Raw genomic sequence first — 20,860 nt, 5'->3', positions numbered from 1 at the left:
TTTAAACGCTTCCTGGGACAGAAGAACTTCTGGGATGTTCAAGAAGGGTGAAAAACATATGTGGCGAATAATGAAGAATTCATAGGAAGTGTAGCACCTCATGTACTGCTCCAAGGTCTGGTTGGTTGTTTCCGTCTGATTATTAGTTTGAGGATGAAAGGCAGTTGACAAGTGTTGTTCATAACAAAAAAACAACAACAACAACGCATTATTAGCTGTAGACATGATACCTTTAGTGGGAAACAAATGTGCCAGCTTAGAAAACCTACCAACCACTTCCAAGATGGTATTATAGTCTACAGCAATGTCCTCCCAGGGCTGAGATAAGACTATTAGTAGTTGTAATAGGCTAGCTGGGTGAAGATGAGTATCCTTAGATCAAAGAGAACAGGCTGATACACATCAGTAAACGTTGTGAGAGACAGAAGGCCACCAGAAGGTTCTTGTTAGAAGGTATCTAGTCTTTTGTACACCCCTGTGCACATCGATAGGTAAGTCATGAATGTAAGGACTTCAAATTGAGCAGTAAGAGGAACATAGATTTTATCCTTTTTTTAAAGGAGCCCATGCCTTCAGGTCAGATTAATAGTCCCTGAATTTGTGGCAGGGAGGCATTTACAGTTCTGAGAAACTCCAGGAAAGATGACTGGTAAAAAAATAGGTGGTTGGCAAAATCCATGAGAATCCACTGGAGAATCCAAGTCTTCTGGTCCCAGACGAGGAAGAGCGTCTGCTTTAGTATTCTTGGGCCCGAGTGATTTGTTAAGCTTAAACTGGTGAGAAAAACAGCCCATCTAGCTCAATTTGCTTGAGTAATACGCAGTTTGATGTATTAAAATAAGGAGTAGAGGTAAGCTTTTTGTTCAAAAAGTGAAAAGCTTCCTGATCCTGAGTAGACCAAGTAAAGTGGATATCTTGTTAGCGGAGTTAGGGGCAGGATAAGTCATAAACTTACAACAGAAATTGGTGAACCCAATAAACCTCTATTGGAAGAAGGAATGGGCCACTTCTTAATCGCTAAAACTTTCCTGGAACCCATTGGAGACAAAATGAAACCTAAAAATTAAATCATCTGAACCTCAAAAATAAATTTGTCCAGTTTGGCATAAGGACCAATACATACTAATACATGTGTTATGTAGCAGAACCATGTAATTACAAGGATCAGAAGAAACAGACAAGAGCAAATTGGGTCCAAAAGTCTTGTGATGCTTTGAACCCATCTTGAGTAAAAGAAGAACAGCCTCCATCACAACATGACCTGAGGACAGAGGACTTCCATCTACCACATAAACCAGGGGTGTCCAACCTGCGGCCCTCCAGCGGCCCTCCAGCTGCTACAGGACTACATGCAGCTGGAGGGCCGCGGGTTGGACGCCCCTGACCTAAACGAAGGAAGGTCTAGATTTGGAACAGGTAACTACAGCGATAAATTTCGCTAGATCAATGTCCATAAAACAGCCACTAGCTCTGGGATCAATTATTGGCGAAGGAGTGACAAAATAGTCAAGAGGCTGGTGGTAGGAGACAAGCCAAGGTCAAAGCCAGGAGACAGTTTGAGACCAAAGGACAATGCAAAATCATAGTCAAGAATGAGTCTGAGGTCAGTACCAAAGGATCAAGGCAGGGTTACAGGATCAGGGTACGAGTAAGAAGACTGGGAGCAAGGACAGGTTCAGATTCGGGAGCAGGGAACGATCTCTGACGCCAAGTTGCAGCAGGAGTAGTCTAACAACAACTGTGCAGCCTGACAAAAGTGCCAGTTGCTTAAATACAGCAAATACAGCAACCCCTTTAAGAACCACTACTACTGGCACATTTTCGTGAAGCGCTCGTTACCTGGTTAGGAGTTTCTTCAAGCAATGGGCATCTGCTGCCAAGGATAACTCGTGTTCTTAACATAATGTTTGTGTGAGTATGTAATGCAGAGCTGTCTATGTACACACCCAGCAGCCATTTTTGTTCTTATTTCTACTTTAACGGTCAAAATATTTGGCAAAACAACCTGTGGTTGGAACACCTGCTGACACAGTATGTACATAATATTTGCAATATTATGAGATGGTGATTTTTTCCCCCCATGAATTGCATATAATTTGTAATTTGCTCCCTATTAAAGCAGGGTAATATTCAATCAAAAAACTCATGTAGATTTTATTTAATATTCTCTCATACCTTCCAGGTCTTCCAGTCTTCCTGACATTCAGACACTATCCTATTTAGCTGCCCCTTTTTTTGAAATTCAAAATTTATTTTATTTTTTGAACATCAGTTGTAAAAGGATTAATAGCGCACACACATAGATCAGTACAAGACATGAAGAAGACAATCTCAAAAAGTGGTGCCAAGAACACTATACATAGAAATAAAGAAAACAAAAAACAAAAAAAACAAAAAACATGAACCATACAATCCAGAACAAATCCCGGCAAAAGGAAGGAGCAAGTGACCGTCGGATGAGCCGAGGAGGGGGTACAGCAAATGAGACACAAATAGCGGGGCGCAGCCCGCACATATGTAAACAAAAAAGGAGTGAGCGATTATGTAGGAGCAGACCAACAAGGATCCGAACGGTGACGGAGCCACGGCGACCAGATTTTTTCATATAGAGGCAGCTGTTGGTCATTTTGAAATGAGAGCTTCTCAAGAGTGTGAACACGGTCTACAGTTTGGAACACTTCCGACAGGCTAGGGACAGAGGGAGACTTCCAGTGGCGAGCTATCAACAATTTCAATGCAAGGAAAAGATGTATGATAAGTTTCCTGGTGGGGGGGATCACAGAATCAGGAAACATATGGAGAAGGGCAACCTCAGGAGTAAAAGGGAGATGAACTTCTAGAGCAGATGAAATGAAAGCATAGACAGCTGTCCAAGGCGCGGAAATGTAAGGACACGACCACCAGACATGTAGCAGCGAGCCAATGGCCCGGCACTATTTAGCTGCCCCTTGACATAACTAGAAACCACAAGGTCCCAGACACCAAGCATAGTGCCCCCAAACAGCTTATCAGTTTGTCCCCAAACTTTGTCTTGCCATATTTACCTCAAACAGCCTGTCTGTGACATCTTTGCTCCCAAACAGCTTGTCAGTGCCATCTTAGTCCCCAGCTTTCTGTGCCATGTTTGCCACTAAACAGTTTGTTGGTGCTCCCAAACAGCCTGCCTGTGCCAAATTTGCCCCCCCCCCAACAGCCTACCTGTGCCTGCCTAAACAACTTACTTGCAGGAGTGGTGTGTCTCTCTTCTTAAAGATAAGTAGATAATGCAATAAAGCGTTGTACAAAAATAAGCAAGCAGGGTGGGGCCCCTTCCTAGTTCTCTGGTCAGACCTCACATAGAATATTGGTTGCAGTTCTGGTTGTTGTATATACTTCTCCTCTCTCAAACCAATACCACCAATTGATATGCGTGGAGAATAATCCGCTCTGCGTTGTGTATTAATGATAAATGTAATACCCTTGTTACCTCCTCCAAGAACTAACATATAACCGTATCCCCTTTTCCAGATAATTTATATGTCTAGTTCTACTAAGGTTTTCTACCCGATATTACAATAAAACAGCCAACCCAAGATTCTTACCAGAGAGAGAGCTTTAATTAGAATCTGCCCAGATTAATGCTACAGCAAAGACAAAACCTGAGTTACAGTGATATACAGATGACAATCATTCATACCACTCACAACCATCCCATCTATCTAATATCTGCTGCTAACATCCCATCTATCTAATATCTGCTGCTAAGTGTGTATACTGTGTGGGTGATGTGCCAAGGGTGAGACTCTCCAATCCAGTCTCCTTCTGTGTGTTTCTACAATGTCTTTTTAAGGGATTTCTCTATTGATGTGTAAATGAGGTCCCTGTCCTGTGTTCCCAAGACCCCACCGTGTGATGTTATTGACTTGCTATTTTTCCCGTGCTATCTCCAGGTGATGCATTTCCTTCCTTCTCTACATAGTATGTAGGTGTGATATCTTCTTACAGCTGTCTTTCCTGTTACTTCCCCCCTAAGTGGCTTGCAGCTATCATACATACATATACACACATAAACTTAATCAAGCACATATTAATTACAGATATACATACTTTGTATTTACCCCAACACTGGTGACCCCATTTCCAGAAGGATATTGTCATGCCCCTTTCACCCTTACCTGCTCTCCCCAGCTGTCCTCCGTCACTGCAAGCCGTCCAAAATCTCCACAATCGCGGAGTAGGCCGAAGCCATGGTCTGTAGTAGCGCCGTCTACCCGCGATCGCGAAAGGCCAAAACTGTGGCCTAAAGTTCCAGCAAACATCAACATAATGCAATACATGGAGGGGAGGTAACACCTGTAATCCCCATCAACTATCCACCAATAAAGGCCACATACAGAGCTAATGAACCAGGTGTTATGGATTCACCCCTGCCTGGTAACCAATCCAGTAAGGAGCTTGTTCAGCACAGGGGGGAGTAGATACCTGCAGCAATATAAAAACCCCTCCAACTGTGAACACTTTACTCCAGTGTTCCAGAACTTTACTCTGATCGCCGCCTGTCCTTGACCTATTGAACTGTTTACTGGCACCGTTGGAGTATCCTCTGCTCTTATGCTCCCAGCCCAATCCTGACAGATATTGTCACATTGGAATTCAGAGGCGGGAGGCTAAAGTGGTGAATGGTTTGCAGGATAAGAACGATCAATTATCAATCAATTATTATTGATATGTATGGCTTGGAGGAAACAAGAGAGAGGAGAGATGTGACAGAAACAGTTGAGGAAGGAAGTTTATTTTAAAGCAGGAGATATGTCAGAACACTGCGTGCGCACAGCCTCATGTCACACTTTGATTGGTTAGTTATATATTTTTCAACCACCCTCTGTCCAGTAACGCACGCCAGTCTATCTCTGATTGGATGCTGAGGGAGGAGTGGGCGGTGCAGGTAGGATGCTGTAGCAGGTAAAGCTGCCAGGTTCCTGAGAGTACAAGTTGCATCCCAAGCAGACACAGAGGAGGCATCCGCCGGGCAGACATGGACTTCATCAGGTCTCTCGGGTACCCAAAAGAGATTTACAAACTTCTTAGGTTCAAGTTGGGTGGTTACCGGGCAGTGATGCCTGACCTGGACCGGGTAAGTCTACCAGGAGAGATTCTGGTTTCCTGTCCTAGAGGTCGGAAGGTTTTTATAGGTATTTGCTGTCCTGCATTATTTTATATATGACTGTGCCGATGATACATATCCCCCGTGGAATAAAACAGGATGTCAAAGCACTTTACTGGATGACTGGGACCATGGAATACCTGTCCTAGTGGTAAAACATTGAGTTTATAATACTGGCTAATACACGTTCCATAGCGGTGCCACGTTTTTTGGCAATAAGAAAATAATCTGATGACAGAGAAGACATATTCAGCTCATCAAATCTGTCTTCCTGCTATAAAGACTCAAACCGTAATCAGCCGGTCTTCTTGTTTTAGATTCCGAAGCCATATGTCTATCCCATGCATGCTTAAATTCCAAGTTGTATTAGCCTCTACCACTTCTGGTGACTGGCTATTTCACTTATCAACCACTCTCTCTGTAAAATAAACCTTCCTTAAATTACATGTAAGCCTCTGACCCTCTAGTTTTAGATTATGACCTCTTTTTCTAACATTTCTCCTCCTTTGAAACAGAAATCACTTCTGTATTTTGTCCCTTTAAGTGTTCAAATGTTTCTATCCCCTCATCCCTCTCTTATTTCCTATATGCTGTACATATTGACACCCCTTAGTCCTGATCAACAAGTACTGATCAATAGAGGTGCTAATATCCCTGTGCAAGAAATACCACATTGCTGTCTAATATACCTGTCATATAGAGTGTGGTCCTAACTAAACCAGAATGACATCTGATGAGGGTGATCACAATGTAGTATAAAGAACTAATTCAGAGGCTAAGGTCCCAAACACTCAAAAGTACTTAGACTGTGATTATCTGGCCCAGAAGTCCTCTCCTCAATGGCACAAGTTACTAGTCATCTGCTACAAGATGTTTCTCCATCACTTGGCAGCATGTAGATCTTATCCTGTCTCTCTCCCCAAAAGGACTCCATGAGACAGAGCCTGCAGACCTGCTACAGATACCTGAACGAAACCAGTCGGAGCTATGCAGCCGTCATCCAGGTTTTGGATGGGGAATTGAGGTGAGAAAAGAAGATGACTTTAGACACAAGCGGCCCCAGTAAAACAAAACGTGTCACTTATCACTTTACGCCTGCAAACAAAATACTGAAAAAATGTAGCCAAAGTGCAGATCATGAGTTACCACGGAAAATACTTTTCTGTTTGCGTTCTATCAGCTGTTCTTTTTAACATATATTATATATTTACTAAATCATTAGCATCTCAAGATCACAAGGAAATCAGGTCATCGAGCTTTATACCAGATTCTGTTTTCCTGTTTACTCGGGAGTTTGGTCCTCTTGAACGAGCCGATTGCACAGGTGGCTCCACTACTGGATCCAGGGAGCACATACCAGGCTGAAGATGGTTTGAGTCACTGCTCCTTTAAGCCCCCAAATAATTTTTGAGTGTTAAAGCCTGTGTTGTATACTGGAACACAATGTAACATCAAAGAGAAGTGGGTTTTGTTTAACCCCTTAACGACAAAGCCCGTACATGTACGGGCTCAAAATGCATAGTTTTCAATGCATAGACCGCCCATTGTCCTTAAGGGGTTAATATTGTTCCAACCAACTCCCTTTACCTGCAGGCGCTGTTATTGTCAGTCTTGTGATATTTTATGTGACTTTCCCAGCTGATAAATAATAATAAAAAAAAAAACCTTCCTCGGGCTATGTGGAAGCTCAGAGACATCAGTCAGCGCTCCTATTTTGTGCAGCCATTGTTCACACATTTGTGGCAGTTATTGACGTGCTTTTTGTTGCTTTGGTAAATACTCACTAAAACACCATGACTGACATTCACATATGGTGGTTGAATTTTTTTCAAAGGGGGTCTTGATAAAGTATATATACTACCACCATTGAACAGTTTGGGGTCGCTTAAAAATGTCCTTGTTTTTGAAAGAAAAGCAAATTTGTTTAATTAATTATCAAAATAACATGAAATGAATTTGAAATCCAGCACAGACGGGGTTAATGTTGTAAATGACTATTGTAGTTGGAAACGGCTGATTTTTAATGGAATCTCTCCATAGGCGTACAGAGGCCCTTTATCACTCCCATCACTCCTGTGTTCCAACGGCCCTTTATCACTCCCATCACTCCTGTGTTCCAATGGCCCTTTATCACTCCCATCACTCCTGTGTTCCAACAGCCCTTTATCACTTCCATCACTCTTGTGTTCCAATGGCCCTTTATCACTCCCATCACTCCTGTGCTCCAATGGCCCTTTATCACTCCCATCACTCCTGTGCTCCAATGGCACGTTGTGTTCGCTAATCCAGGTTTAAGATTAAAAATATAATTGATGGTTAGAAAACTCTTTTGCAATTATGTTACAGCTAGAAATTTCCTCGTTTTCCATGAAAACAGCTAAGAGAGCCCAAACTTTTAAACAGTAGTTTGGGTCACCACGTTGTTGTTTCAGAGCTAGTAGAGTTAGGAGTGGGTTAGTAGAATACGTTTTGGGTTCCAGGCGGAATGTTCACTTTTACTTATCTCTCACAAACAATTTGGATCAGTAGCTAATGTATGCTTGTAAGGTGCCTGGTACTTCTGTACCATGGCACAGAGGTCTCCTACGTGCCATCTTCACAGCTGTTGCTGACAGAGCTCCGTTGCTTGGTCGTGGGGTAGGAAACGGCACCAACCTCATCTTCCCGTGATCACTGAATCGCAAAAACACACATGCATGATGAACATGCCTTTGTCCCATTCTGTGATGCACTGGGAGGCATCACTATGCTAATGGAGTCCAATTAGTGAAACATGACATTGGACAAGTGGATCGTCTGCTCTTGGTCAGCCAGCTCCTGAAAATGATCTCTCATATGCTACAGATGAGTGTTAATTACATATATATATATATATAATCCCATCAAACGCTCCATTTGCTCAGTTGACTGCTGCACTTGCTTCTGCTTTCCAGCAGTCTTTGCTGCGTCTTTACGAGACTTCGGACCCCTGGCTTGTCTATCGTTTCTGCTGATTGTCTCCTGCCCTGAACTCTACTGTATTTTCCGTTCCTGAACTTTTGCTGCTGGTACCGACCTTTGGACTGCCTCAGTATCAGAACCCTTGACTCTGTGTTCCAGAAACCCAACTCCATACTCCAATGTATTGCATAGATCAAAACTGCTGTATCAGTTAAAAGTTATTATGCTCTGCAGTCTTGTCATGTTGGTGAAGTGTTTGTGGGGTTTTTTCTCCTGTTGGCAGGGATGCAGCTTGCATACATTACTTGGTCCTGCGTGCTCTGGACACCGTGGAAGACGATATGACCATTAGCCTTGAGAGTAAGGTTGCAACGCTACGTAACTTCCATACCTACCTGTATGACCCGGAGTGGAAATTCGCCGAGAGCAAAGAGCAGCACCGACAGGTTCTCAAGGACTTCCCAACGGTACTTTAAACTTTTTCCATTATTATACAGAATAATTTCATTACCACGGTTTTAGCTAGTATAAATGAATCCATTTAATTAAAAAAAAAAACTGATTCTGATCAAGAATGTATATTGTCAACATGTAGTAAATGATTTCTTTTTTTTCTCATCAGATCTCTCTGGAGTTCAGAAATCTTGCTGTTGTTTACCAAGATGTTATTGCAGACATATGCGCCAAGATGGGAGAGGGGATGGCGAATTTCCAGGAAAATAAAGTGGACTCTTTGAAGCAGTGGGACGAAGTAAGAGATACACAAAATAAATTGTAGATGCTCTTCCAAGATGTTATTTGTTTTGGAGAAGCATCATCTTCTCCTGTTCAGCCAACTAGTTCTACCTGTTTATTTTCAGTACTGCATTGCAGCAACTGGTCTGTTTGCGCTTGGCTTGTGCCATCTGGTTTCGGCATCAGAATTGGAAGATGGAGCCGTCGGCATGGACATACACTTTGCAAACACAACGGGCCTGTTTTTGCAAAAAACAAACATCATCCGTGATTACCTGCAAGATCAATTGGAAGGTCGGGCATTCTGGCCAAGAGAGGTCAGCACAGACCCCAAGTCCGCTGTTTAGTTTGTTTTAGTGTTGGTGATGTTGAGGAAATTCCAACTTTTCTAGTTATAATAATTTTATGTGAAATGGAAATGCTTAGCCATTAGCATTTTGCTTTGCACTCAAAGGTTTCGTAACGAGAGCAGAGCAGACACTCTGGACTTCAGTGCAGACATTTGGGTCTTCTAATGGATTTCACTGGAGCAGCTTTTAAGTTCCTGGTTTTCTAGAGACTGATTCTTTCCTTCTGTTTGAGCTTGGTCTCATGTCCACCATAGTTAGTCATGAGCACAGTTCGGAAGGAAGGCCTGCAATGTTTTTAGGTTAGACATAATACCAAGATTATGCAAGATAGTGGTGCACAACTTCTGCCTCGAGGTTTGTGCTGTACATGGGTCAGTTCACCTGCCTCTAATTGGTGGTGGAGCTGAGAACTGTCTAGTACCATCTGTTTGGTAACAACGCTCTTTAATTGTGTTCTCTTGTCAACTCATTGATTCACCTTTTGGGTTAATGTCTGCCTGTGTGTGTGATTTTACTCTGAATACTATAAGCAACAATCTAACCCCCCCTTTGTTTGCGCACCAGGTGTGGAGTAAGTATGCAAAGAAGCTCTCAGATTTTGCAAAGCCAGAGAACATCGTCCCGGCTCTGCAGTGTTTGAACGAGTTGATTACCAACGCCTTGAACCACGTGCCGGACGTCCTCAGATACCTGTCACGGCTTAAAAACAAACGCATCTTCAGATTCTTTGCCATCCCCCATGTGGGTACCTAGCTGTATGTCTGATGCTTAACCATTGAAGAGCCGTTGTCTTTGTTTATAGATTTTAATATATCCAAAATAATTTACTAAATCCATCTTTCACTGGTGCTTAAAAGAAAATGCATGACAAGTCTGTTGTGTTAATTTTTAATGTAATTTATTATTATTATTATGACTATTTTTAAGGTAATGGCTATAGCCACTTTGGCTGCGTTTTACAACAACCAGCAAGTATTTAAAGGCGTTGTGAAAATCCGCAAGGGACAGACTGTCACTCTAATGATGGACGCCACCAACATGGATGCTGTGAGGGCCATCACGCTCCAGTATATGGAAGAGGTAAGACCGTTTTCTCATTGTTTTTATCAACCCACATCTGCTAGAAATTCAATGTTCCGTTCTCCTTTCTTTCATTGATATAAACTTGTATTAGTATTAACAGAGCGCATATTAGGAAGAATACACAGACACTATGCATTATGAAGGGCCAGTTCAGGTTGTTATTGCAAGTGGAACGCACTAATTGTCCTTGCATAAAATTACAGGATATCGCAGATATAAACAGGATCTAAAAACACAACTAAAACCCCCTCCGGCTGTTAGGGCATTTCCCATGATCCCCAAGTGGGGATTGCATTAGAATCCTACCGTCAGCCCAAACAGGAATTTTTAACCCACTTTCTGGACTCTCCCTGCGTTATTTTGACAGACTGCGCATGAGCCTTTATCCCTGGATATTACTTACAACTTTACAAGACCCTTTGTAAACCTATTTTTGCAAATAAGAGAACAGTTTAAAATGTGATGTGCAGGTTTAAGGAATATTCACTTATTCGCTAAATCCTAAAGAAATTGCTTTTAATTTCACCGGTTGCTAAATATATATCTTTTTCGTTTACAGATCTATCAGAAAATTCCTCCGTCAGACCCCACGTCGGGCAAAACACAGCACATAATTTCCTCCATACGCAGCCTCTGCTTACCCAACGCTTCGGTTGTATCACATAAATATTTGCCCCCCATTTATCTGTCCTGTGCCGTACTTCTGGCTGCCTTCAGTTATCAGTACCTGGGCACGGTGTCCCAGGTGTCTGAAGAACTGCATGCAAGCCAATGATCTAAGAAGATGCAGGGCCAGCGGTGGTAAAATGTACTTCTGTGACTCATCATGGAACACGGCAGTTGAGATACTTCTCATTCCCTGCCGCTTCATTGACAGGTTCTGTATGGACCTTCCAAGTTCCTTTTCCTTTATCATCCCAGACCTGTGAAACCCTAGAGATTCTAAGTACATAACACTTTATGCACATGTTTAGTTCCGGCTCTCTGCAAGATTGAAGCACAAGGAATCTTTGTTAAGCTTAAGGTTGATTTTAGAACTTTCTCTATTTGTTATCAGTTTTGTGTTTAAAATGAACTGGGTTTTAGCTATGCATTTAGCTGCTATCAGCTTCCGGTTTCCATCTTACCGCTATGGTGATCAGTCACTCAGGAAGCGAAGCCTCTTACTCTCTGGGCGCTTCCTTCAGCTCCTCCGGCTGCTTAAACTCCACAGTCTGGCAGCTCCTGGGAAACCAGACTGATGATATTTCAGCCTCCCACCAGGCCTGCGCCTGCCAGGATCCATGCCTCCAGGTAGGCCTCATCCAACCTCGGGCCTTGCACAACTTTAGTCCTGCAGCTCGGTCCTCCTTCCTCTCTCTCCAACGTGGAATCTCTCACATCCTACTCATGGAGTTAGGTCACCTGACCTCAGCTCAGGAGTTGCCTAGGCAACACCTCCTTCTGCCCACCACTGTCCACAGTCCTAGCGATGAAGCAAACAGTATCTGAGTGGCTGAGGGTGTTGTGTGTTAAGTGGAAAAATAAACCCATGCAATGCAATACACAGAATGATGCTTGTAACACAGGGGTTGCTACATAAATCAATAAATAATTATTTTTATTTGGATGCAATTCCTTTTATTATTTAGAACATGGCCCCCGTGAAGACGATCGGCCTCCACTATATCATTTTTTACAGTAATTCCGCACAGCCTGTGCTGTTAACCCTCTGTATGCCATATAGCTTTAATGGTAATGTCTCTCACACAACCCACGTGCTCTCTATGGTAAATACAGGACAGCACAGTGCCAGCTATGCTCCGCCCACCCATTAATGGTTGGCAATATCTTTATTGGCTGCTTTCCCTCCAAAAACATGCGTCAGCCTACTAGGATGCTGGCAGCTCTGGGATTGGATGCTGCGGGGGAGTGGGCGGTGCCGGTAGGGATGCTGTAGCAAGTGAAGTTACTGGGATAACGAGGAGCATCCTTCACACCTCAGCTGGGCAGAGGGCGAGGAGACAGCGGGCGGACATGGACTTCCTCAGGTCTCTCGGGCACCCAGAGGAGATTTATAACCTTCTCAGGTTTAAGATGGGCGGCTGCCGGGCGGTGATGCCAAAGCGGGACCAGGTGAGTCTGCCAGGAGGGATGCCAGCTTCCTGTGCTAGAGGTTGGCAGGTGGTTATAGGTATTCAGCGTCACTTTCCGGTTGGCTGTGCTGAGGGGGATCTTTAATAAATCTCACCTGTAACATGAAAGAGCCGCTTAGACCTTTACTTGATGACAAAGACCATTGGATACCTGTCCTAGATGTGCCGCAGTGAGGTGACAGTACTGCCTCATTTACCTGTCCTACAGGTACTACAGTGGCAGCATGAGCTAATACACCTGTACACATTGAGGTGTCAGTAATATAGAATTTGATGGCAGATAAAGCCCATTCAGTCCATCTTCCTCATTCTGCACCTATTTTCCTGCTCTAAAGACCTAAACCTTTATCAGTTCTTGTCCTCGTCTCAGATTCAGGACCCGTATTCCTATTATTATTATTATTATTATCTTTTATTTATATAGCGCCAACAATTTACACAGCGCTTAATACAATACATAAGTTCAAGGGGTATGACAAGACGAGAATTGACAGACTAAGACAAACCAATACATTAGGTGGAGAGAGCCCGGCTCGCAAGCTTACAATCTTGAGGGAATGGGGTGACAAACATAAGGCACAGAGAAAGGGTGAGAGGTAGTGTGGTGGTTGTCTCAATGACAAGGAAGTTCTAGCAGCTAAGATGGTGCGGCTTCTCTGAAGAAGTGGGTTTTGGGATTTTTGTTGACTGTTGGGAGGGAGGGTGAAAGCTGAAGGTTCAGTAGAAGTAGATTCCAGAGATATGGGGGCAGGAGGGAGTTTATGTTTGGAGATGATAAGAATAAAATTGGTTAGGTTGACCATGTTGGTTAAGTTTGGTGGTTGCGAGTGATAGGAATAGGGAGGAATATGTGGGGGACAGAAGAAGATATTCCTATCTTATGCATGTTTAAATTCCCTACCACATCTGCTGGGAGGCTCTTGCATTTATCTTCCACACTCTTAGTAAAGTAATCCCTTGCATTACATCGAAGCCTCTGAAATAACATCTAACTTTGTTTCTTTTCTTGATCACTTGATCCCCCCCCCCCAGCCATGGAGAAAGCTCACTCCACCTTTAGCTGATCTCTCTGTTCAAACTCACTGGTCAGCGGTCACTCACCGTTAGGCTCCAAGAAAGGGGGCTGAGAGAGTCCACAACGTACACAAGGGCTTTCCCTCTCAGCACTTGGCAGCAGATTTCACCCTGTCCTCTACCCCATCAGGACTCCATGAGCGACAGCCTGCAGACCTGCTACAGATACCTGAACGAAACCAGTCGCAGCTTTGCGGCCGTCATCCAGGCTTTGGATGGAGAATTGAGGTGAGAAAAACGTAGCCAAATCAGGCATCATAAGTTGCCATGGAAATTACTTTCCTATTTGTATTCTATCAGTTGTCTGTAATGTATATATTATAGTTATTTGCTATGCTTATTAAATCATTAGCATCTCAAGGTCACAAGGAAAGCATCATGTATTTTCTTAGGCAGCGTGGAGGAATTATCAGTAACGGCCAGGTTTGGCGTTTACTAGTGAATGTGATCATTAACCCTTAAAGGCGCCGATCGCACAGATGGGTCCTTGCTGAATCCAAGGAACGCACACCGAACCGTCAGGAAGCAGCTGCCGGAGGAGTAACTAACAGCGTAACTTCTCAATACACCGATCAGATTGCAGAACGACGGGGACAGCGAGAGGAAGGTTTTGCTTGCCCCTTTAAATCCCCAAATTTTAACTTCTCACTTAAAGGAGAAGTTTCATAAAATGTTGAGTGTTAAATCTGCATACTGTAACACAGTGGAGGCAAGTGGGTTTTATTTACATGACATTTATTTATATAGCGCCAGCAGATTCTGTGAGTCAGTTTGGATACATTTAAAATCACGAACAATACCAAACCGGTACAACAGGAGAAGAGGGCCCTGCTCTTGGGAGCTTACAATCTAGTCTGTTGAGGAGGAAGTGACACAGTCGGAGAGGACGGCTTGGATGAGAATGAGTTGGTCGAATGAGGATGAGCTGTCAAGGTTCTTGGACAGGTTGCTGGCTGAGAGTGTTATGAGGAGAGGTCGTATATTTCTTCAAAGAGGTGGGTTTTCAGAGAGCTTTTGAAATTTGCATATGGGGTGGAAAATCTGACAGAACGGGGAAGCACGGGTAAAATCCTGAACACTGTGCAAGAGAGACGACGGTCGTGAGAGGAATGAAGAGGGCAGTTAAGGGTTAATCTGAATAGGAGAGTAGAGTTATAAGGGGGTGCAGAGTTGTTAGGGGCTCTGTAGGTCGGGGTCACGAGTTTGAATTTGACTCTGAAGGGTAGAATCAGTGGAGCGATTGGCAAAGAGGAGCAGCAGATGAGGAACGGTGACGGAGAAAGATTAATCGAGCTGCAGTGTTGAGGACGGATTGGAGCGGTAAAAGGCGGAAGACGAGAAGACCGCAAGGGAGTGGATTAGTATTTTGGTTTGTATTGCATAGATCAAACCTACTGTATTGATAACAAGCTGTTTGTCATCCAGTATATAGTGTTCTGTAATCTAGTTTTATTATTAGCCAATCATTGTTTCCGTGTTGGCAGGCATGCAGTTTGTATATTTTACTTGGTCCTGCGTGCTCTGGACACCGTGGAAGACGATATGACCATTAGCCTTGAGAGAAAGGTTCCAATGCTACGTAACTTCCATACCTACCTGTATGACCCGGAGTGGAAATTCACTGAGAGCAAAGATAAGCACCGACAGGTTCTTGAAGATTTCCCAACGGTACTTACCAATTGATGGATAGACAGACAGACAATTTAATCTGGTGTAAATCAAGCAGTTTCTTCAATCCAGTTTTTTTGTATGCCCTAGAAAATGGCAAAAAAAAATCGGACTCTGTTCAAGTATGTGTATCGTCAACAAGTAATAGATTTCAATTCTTTTTTTCTTATCAGATATCCCTAGAGTTCAAAAATCTAGCTGTTGTTTACCAAGAGGTTATTGTGGACATTTGCACCAAGATGGGAAAGGGAATGGCAGAATTCCAGGAGAACAAGAACAAGGTGGACTCTTTGATGGAGTTGGACAAAGTAAGAGATATTCATTTCAGATTATCTTCTAAGGTGATGATTTGTTTTGGAGAAGTATCCTCATCTGTTCAGGCAACCATTTCTACTTGTTGTGGCTGCATAAATATTACTGTATTTGCTTGATTATAAGACTAGGTCTTATAATCAAGGTCGTCTTCTAATCACACCTCAAATAGAGGTCTGACTATGAGACTAAGATCCAGATCCCCGCAGCTACATATCCCCATGATATAGCTGTTAACCCCCTTTTTGCCACTCTGCCTCCAGAAATGCCTTATACCCCCCCCCTATATGCCTCTCTGTCCCATTATATGCCTTTTAACCCGCTATATGCCAGAGTAGCATATAGGGGTATAAGGCATTTCTGGAGGCAGAGTGGCATATAGGGGGTTAAAAGACATATCATGGGGCAGAGTGGCATATAGGAGGGTATAAGTCATTTCTGGGGGCAGAGTGGCAAACCTGTGGGCAAATGTGCATAACTGGGGGGGCAGGTTGGTAAATAAATGGAAATAAAAACAAAAATCGTAGCTTTTATTAAATATAAAAATAATAGTTTACATGAATCAATATTTACTAGTAAAACTTTTTTCCTATAGGACAGTCTTATATTCAGGCTTTTTTGTTCTTTTCCTAAATTAATATTCAGATTTTGGGGGGTCGTCTTATAATTGAGCAAATACAATATCTTAATGTACATTTTTCTTGTTATATTTTCAGTACTGCCATCATGTTGCTGGCCTTTCGGCGATTGGCTTGTCCCGTCTGTTTTCAGCATCAGAGTTGGAAGATGCACACATTGGCCAGGACATACACTTTTCAAACAGCTTTGGACAATTTTTGCAAAAAATCGACATCATCCGTGACTACCTGGAAGATCAATTGGCGGGTCGAGAATTCTGGCCAAGAGAGGTCAGCACAGACCCCAAGTTCACTGCTCAGTTCTAGAGTTGGTTATGTACAGGAGATTTTAACTTTTCTAGTTGTAATCATTTTATGGTGGTTCTGCACAGTGAAATTGAAGTGTTAAATGGAAATGTTTAGCCATTAATATTTTGCTCTCATGCAGAGATTAAGTTTTGTTGGTAAAACGTGAGAGCAGATGTTTTGGATGTCCATCACCATAAACTTGTGTATTTGATTGCAACGATCATCATATGAATGCCTAATTCTCTAGATACTGCTACTTTTCCCCAATATGAATCAGTTATTAGAACTGATCATCTGCTGATGTTCACGCACCTACCCGCATCCCAAAAACGGAAGGCTCTGGGTAGCTGGAGCCTGAATGTATGGCTAGAAGACAAATGTGCAAATTGGCCAAAAACGATTTGGACAAGTTTTTCGGTTACTTTTTGGCCAATTTGTATTTTGCGGAAAACAAATTATGTTCCTCTCGGACGGAAGTTGGAGGGCATTTTTAATTTGGGAACAAAATTTGTTGCCCAGTGCCCACATTCACTCCCCCACACTCTTATTCTGATTTCACTCTCTCGCTCACATTCTCTTAATGTTTCCCTTTTCTTCTCTGCTGACCACTTCCGCCGATCAATTCCGCATCGTCTTGTTCTTCATCTTCTCTCTTCTACCTTATGTCTTTCATCTTCTCACCTTTTATCTTCAAGTGACCTCCTTTGCCCTGATCCTCCATTCACGGGAGAGGATGCCACAGAAAGCCCGGGATTTTGAAGGAAGTTTACCTTACGGCAAAACTGCGGTGCTTCCAGTAACATCCCCAATCCTCCAATCAGTGGCGAGGACGTCACAGAATGTGTCTCGATTTTGACTGAAGTTAACCTTAGGGCAAAATAGCGGTGCTTCCAGTGACGTTCTCCCCCTCTATCCTTCAATCAAGTACCACGATTTTGCCCTAAGGTGAACTTCCTCCAAAATGGCGGCACTTCCAATGAGGTTCGCACCAGGTTATATCCGCGAAGATGTTGACGAAGAAAAGAGAGCAGTGTCTTTAACTTTTGTCAGAGTGTGAGAGAATGAACCAGAATAAGAGTGAGAGAGAGTGTGAGTGAAAGGGCCCATGGATTTTGAATGACAATTCTGAGCTTTTTGCTTAGTTTTGGTCAGCATCATGTGAGGTCTAGAAGACACTACATTAGAAGACATTACTCTTACTATTCTGTAAGATAGTGGTGCACAACTCGATGTCTTGAGCGCTGCAAGCAGACCGCAATTTTTAGATGCCCATCTTGGGCTGAGGCATCTTATTTCTTTTTTCTATTAAATCATTTGTTTCCAGGCAAGGATACACACAATTCCTGGCCAATTTGTGGCCATCAAGGACTGGAGTTGTACACTCCTACTGCAAGCATCCATCTGAATATTCTCATGGACTTTCTTTCAGCTTTGGGTGAGCTGGGCACGATGAGCCAAGCCTGTGGTCAGGTATGGCTTGTGCTGTACATAGGTCAGTTTAACTGCCTCTAATTGGTGGTGCAGCTGATAACTGTCTAGTACCATCTGTTTGGTAAAAACCTTTAATTGTGTTCTCTTGTCAACCTTTTGATTAATCTTTTTGGGTTAATATTTGCCTCTGTGTATGATTTTACTCTCAATAATATGCGCAGCAATCTAACCTTCCCTTTGTATGCTCACCAGGTGTGGAGTAAGTATGCGAAGAAGCTCTCAGATTTGGCAAAGCCGGAGAACATCGTCCCGGCTGTGCAGTGTTTGAACGAGTTGATTACCAACGCCTTGAACCATGTGCCGGATGTCCTAATTTACCTGTCACGGCTTAAAAACAAAGGCGTCTTCAACTTCTTTGCTATTATCCAGGTGAGTACCTTGCTGTATGTCTGATGTTTAACCATCAAAGGCTATAATTTATTTTTTATTACTGTTATATTTAAGGTAATGGCTATAGCCACTTTGGCTGCGTGTTACAACAACCAGCAAGTGTTCAAAGGAGTTGTGAAAATCCGCAAGGGACAGACTGTCACTCTAATGATGGAGGCCACCAACATGGAAGCTGTGAAGGCCATCACGCTCCAGTATATTGAAGAGGTAAGACAGATTTCTCAGACAGAAATGTATCGGTCTCCTTTCTTTCCTTGATATAAACTTGTATTTGTATTAACAGAGAGCATAATAGGAAGAGCGCCCAGACTTCAATATACGATGGCTGGCCAATTCGGGTTGTTATTGTAAGGAAAATGCAATAATTAGCCTTACATAAAAATGAGAAGGATTGCAGAAAATCATAGATAAAAAATGAACTCAATGCAGTTTAGTGCATTTCATTGGTGCAGATTGCGTTTGAATTCTACAGCCCACACAGGGAGCAGTAATCCTCTTCCCATTCCCTCCCTGCATTGTTTCGGCAAACTGGGAATGAGCCTTTATGCTTGGATATTATTTAAACTTTAAAGTTACTTTGTAAAGCTGTTATTGCAAATATCTTAAGACAAAAGTGCAGTTAAAATGTGATGTGCATGTAAGTATACGAAATCTTCACTAAGCTGAAACTTAAAGATACTGTTTTGAATTTCCTGACATACTAAAATACCGTAAATGCTTTGAAAAATGTCCCTCGTCTTATATTCGAGGTCGTCTTCTAATCAGACCTCAAATAGAGGTCTGACTACAAGACTAAGATACAGATCCCCCGCAGTGCTGCAGGGGACCCGGATCCTCCTCTCCAGCAGCCGGCGGGCATCTGCAACCTCCACTTCTGCCGGGCTTCTATGACGGAGCACCGGCATCACATAACCTTCCGGTGCTCATTCCTAGAAGCCCCAGCAGCAGCAGCTCAGGTTGTCTGAGCACGAGGAGAAGCCTAAAGAAGCACTGGTAAGTGGGGGAGGGTAAGAGTGGCAAATGGGGGGGCTTTAAAGGGCTTTCTGGAGGCAGAGTAGCATATAGGGGTTAAACAGAATATCAGGGAGGCAGAGTGGCATATAAGGGGTTAAAAGGAATATCAGGGAGGCAGAGTGGCATATAGGGGGTTAAAAGGAATATCAGGGAGGCAGAGTGGCATATAGGGGGTTAAAAGGAATATCAGGGAGGCAGAGTGGCATATAGGGGGTCAAAAGGAATATGAGGGAGGCAGAGTAGCATATAAGGGTGTATAATAAGGCATATCTGGGGTGCAGATGTGCATAACCGGGGGCAGGTTGGCAAGTAAAAGGAGATAAAACAAAACATGCATAGTTTTTATTAAATATGAAAAAAATAGTTTACACGTGAGTTAATATTTACTAGAAAAACTTTTTTCTTATAGGGTAGTCTTATATTCAGGCTTTTTCTTTTCTAAATTAATATTCAAAATTTGGGGGGGTCGTCTTATAATTGAGCAAATACGGTATATGTTCTTTCATTTACAGATCTATCAGAAAATCCCTGTGACAGACCCCTCGTCAAGCAAGACACAGCACATCATTTCCTCCATACGCAACCTGTGCTTACCCAACAGTTCAGTTGTATCACGTAATCAGTTGTCCCCCATTTACCTGTTCTGTGCTTTTCTACTGGCTGCCGTTGGTTATCTGTACCTGAACGCCGTGTCCCAGCTGTTTAAAGAAGCGCATACTAGCCAGTGATGGGCCACTGGAGGAAAACTGATTTTACATTTCACATACTTCTCATCCCCTGTTTCTTCTCTGATTTTCTGTATGTACCTTGCAAGTGCCATTTGCTTTATCTTCCCAACACTCTGAAACCCTAGAGATTCCATCACTTTCACACCCCTTAGGACGTACCTATACATCGTAAAAACGTGTCGCTAGAAGCCCATTAGGACATACAGCTAAGTCCTGACTTTGTTGCAGCTGCCGCTACACCGGAGATCAGTCTATCTCCCGTATATATTGACAGCCTAGATAGCCTGGACTTCTCCCCACTGATCTAGCATAATGGCACTCGCAGCAAGCACTGGTACACTAGTAAGTTTGTTTGAGTTGGGCCCTCCTCACCTGTTCTAGTCAAATTGTTATTTTTATACTACTTGTTATGTCCCGTCTACCCATTGGTGCAGCACTTTAGAATATGATGGCGATGTATAAATCAATAAATAATAATTCAAGGAATAACCAATGACTCTTCACAACTTAAGTGAATAGTTTATTTCTGAAGTCTGAATGAAAGAAGGCCCGCTAGGTTGTTTTTTCAGGTGATTTTTCTTTCTGAAAAGCCAATTGCACTGAAAGCTCTGGGTGTTTTCTTTTTATGACATCTTGGCAACTGTACAAAAATGCCAGTTAATGCACGCTTCATTCTGTTCTTGGAACTGTGACAGTATCGTGCATTCTAACACTTAATTAAGAAATACTATGCCCAAGTATTAATAATGTTTTTACGCATTTCAAGCATTAATTATAATATAAATGTGTGACGCATGGGAGGTTGTTTGATTTCGGTCTTTATTATGCAATACTGTAAACAGCTGGGGTATTTTTTAAAGGGGTAGGTCCA

General features: G+C 42.8%; 2 protein-coding genes across 2 annotated transcripts; both read left to right on the top strand.

The window, feature by feature from the left end:
- Positions 1 to 5,014: 5,014 nt before the first annotated feature.
- On the top strand, positions 5,015 to 11,344 carry LOC128482753 (squalene synthase-like). Its single transcript, XM_053458643.1, has 8 exons — positions 5,015 to 5,113; positions 6,070 to 6,167; positions 8,367 to 8,550; positions 8,706 to 8,834; positions 8,944 to 9,135; positions 9,733 to 9,909; positions 10,096 to 10,248; positions 10,811 to 11,344. The coding sequence occupies exons 1-8, from the start codon at positions 5,015 to 5,017 to the stop codon at positions 11,024 to 11,026; spliced, it is 1,248 nt and encodes a 415-aa protein (XP_053314618.1). The 3' UTR covers positions 11,027 to 11,344.
- Positions 11,345 to 12,267: 923 nt separating this feature from the next.
- LOC128482754 (squalene synthase-like) lies at positions 12,268 to 19,989 on the top strand. Its single transcript, XM_053458644.1, has 8 exons — positions 12,268 to 12,366; positions 13,591 to 13,688; positions 14,945 to 15,128; positions 15,302 to 15,436; positions 16,157 to 16,348; positions 18,050 to 18,226; positions 18,302 to 18,454; positions 19,774 to 19,989. The coding sequence occupies exons 1-8, from the start codon at positions 12,268 to 12,270 to the stop codon at positions 19,987 to 19,989; spliced, it is 1,254 nt and encodes a 417-aa protein (XP_053314619.1).
- The last annotated feature ends 871 nt before the right edge of the window (positions 19,990 to 20,860 follow it).

This window comes from Spea bombifrons, chromosome 3, assembly GCF_027358695.1.
Source record: "Spea bombifrons isolate aSpeBom1 chromosome 3, aSpeBom1.2.pri, whole genome shotgun sequence".
Taxonomy (NCBI): Eukaryota; Metazoa; Chordata; class Amphibia; order Anura; family Pelobatidae; genus Spea; species Spea bombifrons.
The sequence above is the reverse complement of the archived record's forward strand: the minus strand, read 5'-3'. Positions and strand labels throughout refer to the sequence as shown.

Excerpts from the sequence above, each read along its gene's own strand:
- LOC128482753 (XM_053458643.1), top strand. The coding sequence starts at position 5,015 with ATGGACTTCATCAGGTCTCTCGGGTACCCAAAAGAGATTTACAAACTT. Across the intron at positions 8,835-8,943 it reads CTTTGAAGCAGTGGGACGAA|TACTGCATTGCAGCAACTGG; the intron begins GTAAGAGATACA and ends GTTTATTTTCAG. Across the intron at positions 10,249-10,810 it reads CGCTCCAGTATATGGAAGAG|ATCTATCAGAAAATTCCTCC; the intron begins GTAAGACCGTTT and ends TTTCGTTTACAG.
- LOC128482754 (XM_053458644.1), top strand. The coding sequence starts at position 12,268 with ATGGACTTCCTCAGGTCTCTCGGGCACCCAGAGGAGATTTATAACCTT. Across the intron at positions 12,367-13,590 it reads TGATGCCAAAGCGGGACCAG|GACTCCATGAGCGACAGCCT; the intron begins GTGAGTCTGCCA and ends CTACCCCATCAG. Across the intron at positions 18,227-18,301 it reads ACTTCTTTGCTATTATCCAG|GTAATGGCTATAGCCACTTT; the intron begins GTGAGTACCTTG and ends GTTATATTTAAG.